This window comes from Morone saxatilis, unplaced genomic scaffold (genome assembly GCF_004916995.1).
Source record: "Morone saxatilis isolate NCDOM2014 unplaced genomic scaffold, NCSU_SB_2.0 Contig22, whole genome shotgun sequence".
In the NCBI taxonomy this organism is placed as follows: domain Eukaryota; kingdom Metazoa; phylum Chordata; class Actinopteri; family Moronidae; genus Morone; species Morone saxatilis.
The window spans coordinates 16,260,186-16,273,399 of NW_023339785.1; the positions used below are offsets into that span (position 1 = coordinate 16,260,186).

Genomic DNA, 13,214 nt, shown 5'->3' on the forward strand with positions numbered 1-13,214 from the left:
GAGCTGTATCCTCTCCGTGGTCCCAACTGTGTGATTCTGCTGCAGCTTCTCTCTGTCACTGACTGATCCAACACAGGTAGGACACACACTGAGCCTCCATTCATTCTCCACAGCACCACAGTCCGAGAGGACGAACACACGTTTTTTTTTAGCCATTTGACACCCAGTAAGCTTCTCTTTACCTTGGGAAACAGTGGCGGAAATGACTCAAGTAAAAGCAGTAATATCACAATGCAAAGATACTCCATTACAAGTAAAAGTTATGCATTCAAAATGTTGATTAAGTAAATGTATGTTATTATGAATATAGAATTATTGCCTGAAAGATATACAGTATCAAAGTTACTAAGAGTGGAATTTTTCAGGGCGTTGGGGATGGGATTATTAAGACTGATTCATGAACATGTAAGCAGCATTTTAATGTTTGATGCAGCCGTTCGGCAGCAGGAAATGCCAATTTGAACTTCTAACTACTTTTGAATGGTTTAATTTATAAAAATGCATCACATTTTAGGAATATATGTTTTTATGTGTTGAATCTTATACTGCAAAGTAACCAGCGCTGTCAGTGTTGTATGTAAAATGTATAGTATGTAGTGGAACAGAAGTATACTTCAAATGTAAATACTCAAGGTGCAAGTATCTCAAAATTGTACCAAAAATTGTAAAAAAAGAGAAGGTATTTTCTTCCACTTTAGACCATGTTTTCATACTAAGAATAATGTGCACTGATGTGTTGAATAACTTTATCTATATTGGTTTTTTTTTGCATATATTTGCACATTTTCATCAGTAGTTGCTTAAACTAATTGGTGCAATCTATATATAATATACAGGTATACACATGCACTGTCCATCCTCACTGATCTTTCTGCTGAAAATGTGGCTTTAATTAAGATTTCAGGCAAACCAAAATCTGCATGCCCTCCGCCCTCTTCTCTGTCTGAACTGCTACCTAAACTGTCATGATTTACCCTCCGCCTGCATGAGAAACAGTCAAGTTTCTGACCTCCTGTTGGGATGCATGCCCTGCTGAGTGTCTGTCTGTGTTTCTGTGCATATGCATGAAGGTGAAATGGTACAGACAGATATGTGCTCTTTATGCAGGAGTGTGTAAAAAGGCTAAGACAGAGTGATGCATCTCTTTTCTTAGCACAAACTCCTGGACAAAAGATTTTTGGGGAAAAAAAGGCTAATTACTGACCCGCCATCCCCTTGTTTAAAATGAACATACCTCCAGCTGTGTGCACAAATCTTTGCTTGCCCTTGCATACCTGCATGCCTGTGTATATGAGCTGAGCTGGATGTGTGTATTATCTCTGCATGAGTCTGCTGTAATTACACTGTGAAGGTGCCCACGGGGCGGCAGCCGCTACATTTGGCTTCGCACCACATCCCCTCATTTTATTGTGTCTTGTGCCTGACAGAAAAACTGCTGTGTGTCTGTCTTTGTTGACTGACGAGAGCCGAGTGTGGTGCGAGCACATACGTATGTGAGAGTGCAAACGATATGTCGACTGAAAATAAGTGTGTATGCATCAATAAATACCATACAGCCTTTTATTGCTGCATGTGTTTTCAGGAGCAGCAGCAGACGCCAGCTAACAGCAGGTCTGTGTGTGTGTGCTGACTGATAAAGTTCTGTGTGTCAGTGTGGGAATTCAAGAAATGTCTCCTTAGTGTGTTATAGTGTCAGTGTGACAAGTTCAGGGGGAAGGGTCTACTGAACCAAAGTCTCAGTGTAGAATAGGGTCATCTGATTAGCAACAGAGATGACATGCAAGCCACTAACAGGCACACAGAAACATGTAATTTTTAAAATACAAAGATCACAATCAATGTGTGCACCAAAACACTTGCTGTGTTTCCAGTTAAAATGTTGATCTTCTTTGTCTGGAATGTGTGTGTGTGTGTGTGTGTGTGTGTAAAAAGACAGGAAAATCAGGTAACTGTTTGCAACAGCCTGTGACAGGACTGACCTCCTTTTCTATACTAAATATAGTGGACAGAGCAGCCGGGACAGTTGCAGTTAAGATCACATACTGATGTGAAAAACCTCCAGCTCCAGGTGGTGAACTTCCATTAACCCGCGCACACAGAGCTTGACCACAAGCATTAAAAAAAAAAAAGCTTTATTATCAGTCTGGAAGTAGTATAATGTCGTTTTCCAAAAGAAAGTTACTTTTTGGAACTAGCTGCGTGCTTAAGCATCTCAACCTGGAGCTTTATCTGCCTCCTGCAGAGCAGCAAAGTTGCAGCCAGTGAGGTGATCAGATGACTGAGCAGTGAGATCAAAGCTGGGCTCTGTGTGTCTCCATACTCAAGGTATTTTTATGGCTGGCTGTTAAACTGTGCAGTGGTTAATATACATTTAATGGAGACAGTGAATTGATAAAACACTCAGCAACATATAAGGCTGCGGTCAGAAAAGTGTTAGAGTTGGAGTTTTGCAGCTATATTGGCAGAGTAATACTATCTGACCTCTGGAAATAGACTTCAGGGACAATGTGCAGCAGGACATGAGTGTTATGTGCGTCGGTGTGTGTGTGTGTGTGTGTGTGTGTGTGTGTGTGTGCATTTGCGTGCATATGTGTGTGTTTGTACACTAGTCGACTTGCCCAAATTTAACTGTCTGCATTCTCCAGCTGCTTGGAGGTTTAGTTATAGTATAGTAACCCATAGAAACACCACACAAGGCTGCAGCCACAAAACATCATTCTCCCTTTGTGTAACACACAAAGAGAGAAATTCATCTGTCATCAAGTCATAAACTGTCATCCTCAAAGTTAAAACATCTGCCAGTTAAACAGGAAATACCATCACTTTTATGCAGTGTATTTTCAGCCTAGTAGTGTTTAATTAGAAGACTTTTGAAAGACATTCAGTGAAAGTGTCTGCAAATTGGAAAAAGACATATCATAGCTCTATTCACAATTTGTTTTTAGACACAATAAAACTCTTTTTGGTGATTCTCTGGAATATTTTAATCTTCCATTTTGAATGCAGCCTTAAAAAACTCAAATCTGGAGTAATTTAAGAGATTGGGTGTAGAAAGCGGAGAGGAGGATGAGGTGGAAGGATGTGAGGTAAAGAGCGGGCTGGTGCAGAGAGAAGAAGCAGTGTGCCTCTGATTTACATTCAGCTCCAGGAGCGTTGTTAGAAATCCGCCCACTGTCAGCAAGCGAAGACTCGACTCTTCAGCCCAACGCAATGAAATGTAAGGCTGAAATGTGGTTTTGAGCAATTATCATGCACGTGCCCTCCTCACCTCTCTTCATGGTCTGACTCAGCAGCTGGTGGTCAGCGGATGGTCAGTCAGTGAGGTCAGTAGAGCAGCACAGCAGACAGGATTTGCATCTGTCCTCAGAGATGTCATCCATGTTGTTTTATTTTAGGCCAGCTCCTGTGGCAGACATTACCGTGACAGCGATGAATGTTAACTGTTTTGCCGTGTAGCCGCAGGTTGGCAGCGAACCAACACACACTTGGCCCTGCCCAGGGGAATGGGAGGACCTTTTTAATCGAAGGCTCCAGGGTCAATGGGTTCAATAAGCTTTGTTCCTAGATAAAATGTATGTGTTGTGATATGAGGGCAGGGATGTGGAATTCCCCCCCTTATACTGATTTTCCAGGATTGTCTGGGTTTGGTTTCCTAAATGTCCATCCGTTCGTTTGCTTGGTGATTGACAAACATTGCGTGCCGCTGCCAAAGTACTTCTTCTTTAGAAACTTCTTCTTTTAAATGTACCGCACGTTTAATGATATTCAAGAAAACTCAAGAATAAGAGCAACATTATCTGTATTTGTGGCAAGGAACCCAAACAACTTGATACATCTCTACCACGGGAGGGGAATACTTACACAACCACTTTTCATTTCTTCATTTCTTTCAGATGATGTCATCAGAGCACCTGACCTGCGGTTGGCTGCAGCAGCTCCTCGTTATGCTTCTGAAGCTTTGCCTCGCTTTTGCGGGGCCTTTGCGACCACTCAACGGGACAGAATGCACAGCCAAGGGTCCTGCTTCCTACATCCTGGTCTTTACAGGTCACTGGAGCCCCCAGGCCTTCCCCAAGCAGTATCCACTGTTCCGGCCCCCTGCACAGTGGTCCAAACTCATAGGTGAGAAAGCCTTCTAGGGACTGAGAAATTGGTTGTGGGAAAACCAGCCATTTCTTCTGGAAAATTTGACCTCTAACGCCTGAAAATCCATTGAATTTTGACTCTTATTTCAGACTTGCAACAGCAGCGAGGAGTCAGGGGTTATTAGTTCACCTCCCTTACTCAAAATGGTGACCGCTTTCAGATGAAGGGTCACCTAAAAACATAATTTATGCTTTTCATCTTGTGTCAGATGTTTAGGGCCTCATTGTCAGCATACGCCCATGCACACAGACACATGCACAGGGATGAGAGATGTTAATGAGCAAAACAGCAAGAAGCTGAGAGCAATAAGAAGACCGTCTAAATGCTACCAGATGGGGTTTTTCTCTCTCTAACTTCTGTCCAGCGATATCTTTAATATTTCTCTATTTCTTCAACTCAATCCTGCACTCCATCCCACATTTCCGCTGGTTTACCACAGTGTTGGCGGTAAACACTGGAGGAGAGGTTTTCGGGGGTTGGTGAAGGTGGGTGATGATAGTTGGGGTGTGGTGGGGTCAGACCGCTTACTTCAGAGCCAGGAGGAGGAGAAGAAGCAATTCCCTTCTTTTTTTTCCCAAGCCATGGAGCATGGGATGGATGGCAGATGCTCGTACATATGTGTGCATGTATGTGTGTGTGTGTGTGTGTGTGTGTGTGTGTGTGTGTGTTGTGTGTGTGTGTGTGTGTTGGACTGCTCTTGTGCATCACTGTCTGTGGCTTTGTCTGGTTTCCAGCTCTCTCACTGGTGCCCTGCTGCCCTGCCAGAGGGTGATGGCCTACTTACTTCATATAGAGACAGGCACCGGAGATTCAGACACACCCATAATGGCTTTTAATGTCTCTGGGCACCGGTGATTGGGTAGGCGGAGGGGGGGGTCAAGGAATGGGCTTTGTTACAGGAGAAGAAAAACACAAGGGCCTCAATGAGCTGACAGTCTGGTAGGGGACAAAAAGAACATTGGAAATGGAGTTTGTCACAGCACAAAGAAAAGCATAACCTGTCAAGGGGTTTGGGGGCCTGCGTTGGTTTTGAGTTGCTTTGTTGTGGAGACCTGGGGGTAAGGGACCAAGGACACTGCCAGAGGAAAGAGGGAATGGAGTTTGTCTTGGCGAAAGAAAAAAAACGAGTAATTAAGGAAGGGCGGGAAGTGGGCTTTAACGTCTTGGTGGGGCTTAAACGTGATGCGTTATAGAGTTTCAAGGTCTTGACGCTTATGGGAAATTTGCTAGGATGGAAATGCAATTAAGTGCATAAGTAATGGCAGTTTGGGGAGAAACAAGATAGTGTGTGAAGTGTGCTGGGTAGGTTGTGTGTGTGGCTCAGTGCGGTGTGTGTGTTAATACATGTGTCAAGAGTGTTTAAGTATAAATGCACAGTTGTGTATGTGTGCCTGTACGCAGCTCTGAAAAGTGAGGTAAGGCAGAACCATCAGAGCATTTGTCAGCGTGTTTCTGGCTAACCTTACTCTGCCCTTAAAACCACTGGCCCAGGCCAGTGGCTCTGTGGGTTTCAATACGGAGCTCCAGAACCTGCGGTACAAACAGTTTGACCTAAATCAGTCTCTTCATTCTCAACAGATTTCATAGATAACCAGAACTAAATATGAGAATGTGAAGAAAATGGTTCTGTTGACCCGAAGCGTATAAAAAAATACCAAGAAGGGATTGCAAAATTGTTTTAAAAATAAAAGATTGTCCACCATCTAGCTGCTGACTCCGAGATCCTGACCTATCTCCTGGCAGCTCCAGCTTGTGCTGTGGTTTTATCTGTGATAGATGGAGAAACTATGTAACTATAACCGTACAATAATGCCAGAGACATGCATGTGGGCAATTCCTTCAGAATTATCAGTTTAATTGCAGGACGTAGGAGGCAGCCATAGAAATACATACAGGCTCCATGGTGGAAATGATCTCACCGTCTGGCTGAGGCTCTGTGGTGTTTCATCGACATTGATATGCATTCCAGCGAATAAGCATCTTACTCCTGTCTTCTCCTCCTTCTTGTGTTTCTTTTCTCCCTTTAGCGGTCAGCCATAATCGCCATTTTCGGCTGTGGGAGGAGGGTGCTTCAGCCAGTGCAGGGGTGCAGAGCTTCGCTGAAGTCGGGGTGACGGTGGAGCTGATGAAGGCAGCCAAGGAGGCCAGGAAGAGACGTACTGTCGGCGCCATGTACCGAACGGCCGGCATCCCTAACGGCATCGGGCACAGCTCCACAGAGTTGCTCATGCAGCCCCGGAGTTCACTGGTAGGCACGAATAAAACTTAAGTGGAAGCAATACTCATTCACAAAAGGACACACATGCTCAGACGCAGTAAGTCACACAAACCGTCTGTTTGACTAAATCTATTCAGTCATCTGGTGACCCGGCCCTTCATATAACATTGTGCATCCGCTCTGACCAAACACTTCACCACTTCTTTCCACTATCCAATCAGACTATGTTTAGCCCGAGTGCTGAAGCCCTGCAGCCACAAACGCCCACATCCATCCTGCGCAGTCTGCACTCTGTCTGCTGCCTGTCCCACTGAACTCTGTGAGCTCAGGGATGAGGGGCCTGGGATGAAGTTCAGTAAAAGGAACAGTTTTTAGACAATTTGAGAAACACGTTCATTCACTTTCTTGCGAAGAGTTAAAGGAGAAGACTGACACCCCTCTCGTGTTTGTACAGTAAATATTAAGTTACAGCACAGCAGCCGGTTAGCTTAGCTTAGCATAAAGACTGGAAACAGCGAGCCTGGTAACACAATCTGCCTCACTAATTAACATATTATATCTTGTTTCTTTTACTGAACAAAGAATAACGTAAACTGTAAACCTTCTTCCTCACCATACCGGCCTTGAAGTGATCCGTTCCTTGTGTGCAAAACTGCATTCTGATGTTCAGCCGAAGCTAATATGAGGCTTCAACAGTTTGAGTCAAGTGGATATTTTCCAGGGTTATTTTAGTGCAAAACTCCCTCTTTGTGTTACAATCCATTTGGATCTGTTCCTATTTGGCACTAAAACGACTAAAACTGTGTGTAAGATACCTATTTGATTTGGCAAACTCAGACTCCTGAAGCCCCACATTACCCCATATTTAAGGCTGATAAATGGGCTGATAAATGTGGACTGATGTTGGGTTACAGGTTCAGTGTCCATTGTTGGACTACAGGGTACCACTGCTGCTGAATAGTGAGTGAGGTTATAAAGCAAAGGGTCATGGTCTGGCTAAATGTGGGCTTGGGGCTTAAACAAAGGCAAGGATTTGAGGTAGGAATGAAAGTATGGCACGGTGGAAAAATGTGTCACACCATTCACACAGTTAAACCTAGAAATAAAGTATTCCTTTATGTGTAAAGCATATGTACTGTAGCTGATGAATGAGAGGGAAAGAGGTGAAGAGGAAGGGCGGACGTTTATTGGAGCTTTTAGAAATAGGTGTGTGCCTGCCTTAAAGTCTGGTGACCTACATTTGTTTATTGGTTATTCCACTGCCTGAACCCAAGGGCCCTTACAAATCATAAACAACCCTGACGGAGGGCATCTTTGGTAAGTACCTGTCATGGACAGCAGCTTAACAGCTTGTCATCTAGGTATATGATGTCTGGGGCTGCTTTTAAATGGGTCCGTCTGTTTTTAGATCAGTGGACAGTGATGTGTGCTGAACGTGACAAAGACAGACTGAATGACGTGATTCTGTCGACAGCTTAATCTGTTACACTGCTTTTGTCTCTCTCGCACACTAATATAGAAATCCCATCCCTTCTTCCCCACAAACCAAAACAATCATAAGCAATGCACCAAAAATCTCAAACACATATGATTCCTATCTCCATATTCATGAGCCTCCTGCTATTGCTGTTAAATGTGTAATTCAAAACAGAGAGATAGATCCAAATATCTACCATTCGGGATCCAACTGGCATTATTCTTAAATATTCTGAATTTTGTGAGATCAGTAGCACCACAACTACTAAGCATTAAGGTGCTTGTGCGTCTGGACTGAGTTGCATGTTTTCTAGGACGGCTCGTTCTCTCCGAGCCGTCCTAGAAGATTTGCTGTGATGGAGAAAAAGTGAGAGGGATCATGGGAGCTTTGCGTAACTGTCTGTGCTTTAGAGATAGTTCTTGGCTTGTGCATTGCAAACCACCACGGACTGATCAAGCCGGTGACGAGGGATACCCCTAAGCAGACATCCTTGTGGAGTGGCCCAATGGATATAGCAGGACGGGGCTTTCTTGGAAAAACCGCTGTTTGAGAGGAGGCTGAAAAGGACAAGAGGAGGGAGGAGAGCAGAGCAGGGAAGAAAGGAAGGAAGGAAGGGGATCAGTGGAGGATTCTGAAAAGCAACAGAGCTGCTTCTGATTTGGTTTCTCTGTTTCTCGCCGTGCGTCACAGGCAAGAAAACAGACCCCGTGTGTCATGCTGACACTACCTGCCTCCTGTCCCGAGTGGTCTGTTCCGCCTGGTGCACTGGTTTGATGTCTGTTCCAGTTCTCTTCCATCCAGCAGTGCTCTATCTGACTCCAGGCCACCCGTTTCTAGCCATCCAAAAGCTGTCCAAGCCCACCCACCCTACCCTGAGCCTTAGCAGCTCAGCCCAAGGTCCTCAAATATCGGGCCACAAATGAGGAGGCATTTTCAAATGTGCTGTTTTCTGGGTGTCTGCCACCTCAGCGTGTGCTGACCCCCAGGCCACTTCCTGTATGAGGTCACCAGCTCTCAGGAAACATCCATCACACAGGAGACAAAGTCTATCCCAGCACAGGAAACTGAGTGGGTGCATGCATGCGCACACATGCAGTCCCCAGATCCCTCCATTTATAAATGAAAGAGTTTATAAATCCTGACATCAACAGTGTGTGTGTGTGTGTGTGTGTGTGTGTGTGTGTGTTCATGCGTATATATCATTATTATTTATTTAACTTAATTTATTCTACACACAGTGCAGAATATCAGACATGGGGCAGAATAACACAACATTATCGGGTAATCAAGTCTGATTGATTGTTTTTTTTATTATTATTAATTTGATCTTCTTTTTTCTTCCCCCGCAAAAAAAAAAAACTGTTTGTACTCCAGAGGGCTGCAGTTTGACTTTTGACTTGAGCCAGAAAATGATCACAGCTGTGCTTTCTGGGTCTATTTGATTGTAAATTTTCTCCTCTTGTGAATTAAGTATTTCATTGCGTTTTTTTCTTTGTAGTTTCGTTTACAGCTGACAAAGCAAAGAAAAACAACTCACCAGTGCAATATCAAGACTCACAATTATCGTGGGAAAAGAACAAAATATATGCCTTAGACTTTATTGCTTTTAGGTATATGAAGAAAGAAGAAGACTATAGTGCTATTGCTCTGTGACTTTAGCACAGTGGTAGTTTGAGCTAAATGCTAACATCAATATGCTAAAATGCTCACAAATAACAATCCTAACATGCTGATATTCAACAGGTATAATGTTTACCATCTCAGTTTAGCATTTTAACATTCTACCATTTGAGAATTAGCACAAAACACAGTGAATTTGAGGCTGAATTCAACCTGAGAAGGACATGGATCTGACATGGATCTGTACATAATTGGTGTATTTCTTTTGTGTAATTGTGCTTTTTTTTATTGGTCTGTCCATATTCTAAATTTCCATTTTGGAGAATAAAGTCTGAACTAACAGCATTATCTCTCTCTCTGATTGACAGTTGTCCCTGATGGTGAAGATGATCCCCAGCCCCGACTGGTTCGTCGGTGTGGACACCCTAAACCTTTGTGAGGGCAGCCAGTGGAAACAGGAAGTGAACATTGACCTCCAGCCTTATGATGCAGGGACAGACAGTGGATTCACTTTCTCATCACCAAACTTCCCAACCAGCCCACCAGAAAACATCACAAAGGTGAGCTCTTGCAATGTTCACAAGTACAAAAACTCTAATTCGTTTATACGTTGATTCATTTAGTCATCTGTGCATTCATTCCAAAGACAAAGCAAGGCGGATGGCCCTCGTATTATACTTAAAATAGTTAAGCAGCGTGGTTATGGAGCATCATTCTTAGCTGCTTGGCGGCTCTCTAACATGACTTAGACAGATGGTGTGTTACATAGAACCAACTGGAGAGCTTGGAAAAGGGCAGGCACTTTTAAATAATACTTGGCATCTGATTAAATGAACCATCTGTCTATCACCATTTATCACAGGTGAACATCAATCAATCAGATCAACAAACCATATAATGTAGTCAAACTCATACTGAAGCCTGTCGGGAGAAGAGCGAAAGCACCTTTTCTATTGAGAAAAGCCTTAAAGGTCCAGTGTGTAACATTTAAGAGGATCTACTGGTAGAAATATAATAAATATCATAATATCATACAATAAATAAGCCTTTTATATCTACAGTAGTGCTGGTCGCCTTCCATAGAGTTTGCAGCCACCATAGTTACTCCTTTGCATTTGGAAGGGGGGAGTGAAGCGAGGGAGTTGCAATCCATAACGACACGGCAGGATGCCACTAATGCTTACACACTGGTCTTTAAAGTGCCATTCTTTGCTCTTCCTTTAATTAAGGAATAATGCTAACAGCTCATGCCGTAGTAGCCAGTAGTTCCTCAGAAAATGCTGATTGGTCCGATAACACTGTACCGGACACAAACGATTGAAGCCTGGCAAAATGGATTCTCACGTGATATTGTGATTTTGTAATCTTATGAGTCGAACTCTTTTTTTTTTTGAGTAAAAAAAAGGGCCTGTCTTACATAACAGACCATCTATCCTTTCCAAGGCATGTGTTTTAACGTTGGCTATTGCACATTTGAGGTTTTGTTGAGAAGCTGCTGGCTCTCCTGAATGAATTATGCCTGACTGTTCTTTGCTGACTTCAGATCACATCTCAGATGCCGAACCATCCAGCCAACTCTTTCTACTATCCACGGATAGAGGAGCTTCCACCTATTGCCAGCATAAGGATCACTCGACAGAGCAGATCACCTGACCGTCAAACCCCAATGTCCAATCATATTCTGCCAAACTCTATCATTCCCCAGCGCTTCTCAGGTAAGACCACAGGATCAGTTGGGCCTAAACATTTTACCTGGAAGGATAAGCTCTACTTAAAACAGGTCTACACAACGTAGAGCTGCTACAAGCACATGCTAATAACAGCCCTTGTTTCTGCAGATATTTACTTCTAAAGTCTTTCTTTCTTTACTCACATGTACTATATTTTTCTTACATCTCTTTTCCCCTCCATGCAGCGACACCACTGGACTGTGAAGTGTCTCTCTGGTCATCTTGGGGTTTGTGTCTGGGCCCTTGCTCCAGAGGTGGTGTCCGCCACCGCACACGTTACATCCTCTTGCGGCCGGCCAATGCTGGCATCCCCTGCCCTGAGCTGGAGGAACAGGCTGAGTGTGTATCACACAGCTGTATGAGACTCCAGTAACACGCACAAGCACAGATACTGCCAGTATTCAACACTGGGACTCTCATGTTTTTACTGCTGGACTGAGAAATCTTGCTGCATCATTTACTTGATAACAAAATGGATTTTTGTCACAATCAAATTGTGAAATTTAAAGAGATAGTTTAGATTTTTTTTAACTGGGGTTGTATGAGGTACTTATCCATAGTCAGTGTATAGACGGCACTCAGCATGTCCCCAGTTTGGAGAAGCAGACAGGAGTACCAGCATGGAAGCTAAGGAAAGCACGGCTGTGGATGGGGTACACAATAAAACATATTTTAGCTGCCCAAAAAAGAAAAAGAAAAATCAATGTCAGGTTGAGTGTAGGCTTTATTTAGAATATTTTCACTGCTATACCTTACCGCCGTCAGACAGACCTTTCCGACTTTGAGGAGAGCAATATAATGGCTTCAGTTTCCAATTGGAAAGCAATGTCTAAAGGCAAAGTAAAGTGTTAAAAATATTCTACATATAACGTAGTTTAGTTGGCTAAAATATATTTTTCTGCTGACCCCATCTACAGCAGTGCATTGCTTAGCTCCCATGCTGCTTCTCCAAACTGGGGGGCGTGCTGACTGCCGTCTACTGTAGGTAATACTCCTCAAAAAACGGCAACTATCCCTTTAATACTTGCTGCATTACTTGTGCTGTCCGTTTAGAATTAGACTCCTCTGGGTGTGTTTTTATGACAATAAAGGGAAACTGAAGTCTGGGTGTAGCAGAGCATTGGACAGTTATTAATGTTTGAAACAACACTTTTTTATAAATTGTCGCAGATGCAGAATAGACAAACTGAGAGAAAGATTCACAACAATTGTGTCCCCCTCAAAGATCTATAAGAGCATTTAATCTGTACACACACCAGACTGACACATCTTCACACACACACTGTTACATGTATGCACACATGTGCACACAGAATACCGCACACAAAAGTCCTTGCACATACTGCATACCTTTACAGGCACGGAGGCATTACTTTATGTTGGTAACCTATTCATGCTTGGCACATGCAGCTCTTTCAAAATAACCCAACACCCCGATTTATAAATATCACCTTTCATAAGAAACACTGTCAGAAATGCTGACTTGAGGCTTAGAGCCAGTCTGAAGGAGCTGGCCTATTTTATAATAAGATGCAGGTTTTTATAGAAAGAAAAATAAATATTTGTATTATTATCTCTTGATATTTTAATGTTGATTTTGTATATAATGTATGATGTATCTTATCTTGTACAACTCCTGAATAAATATGGAGGTGTGTTTTTCAAATAGAAAATGTCTGTGTTACTTTGTTCCCCCTGCACGGCTTGTGTTATGAAAGTGTCATTATGTGTATATTTAAAACTCCTGTGAGACCAAAGAACATTCTTGATTTGCACGGTTCCCGTAATACATGATGAAGTCAACTTATTTCTGTATGCCAGAGCATAATTTGACCAGTATTGACACTTCTTTATTTGTATCTAAAGAACTCACAACCCAAAAGCAAAAATACACAGCCATAAATATCACAGTATGAGAAGGTTACGATGCCTTATATTCACCAAAATAGAAGTCACAGTTCTACATATTTATAGATTAAAATTACATCTATTCCACAATATTTCTCTGTCCTAAACATTGTTA

General features: G+C 42.8%; 1 protein-coding gene across 1 annotated transcript; it reads left to right on the top strand.

Annotated features, from left to right (window-relative positions):
• spon2a (spondin 2a, extracellular matrix protein) lies at positions 1 to 12,795 on the top strand. The gene is made up of 6 exons (XM_035669409.1): positions 1 to 76; positions 3,894 to 4,122; positions 6,174 to 6,394; positions 9,830 to 10,021; positions 11,005 to 11,176; positions 11,377 to 12,795. Exons 2-6 carry the CDS (start codon positions 3,894 to 3,896, stop codon positions 11,562 to 11,564), a joined length of 1,002 nt encoding a protein of 333 aa, XP_035525302.1. The 5' UTR covers positions 1 to 76; the 3' UTR covers positions 11,565 to 12,795.
• Positions 12,796 to 13,214: the final 419 nt, after the last annotated feature.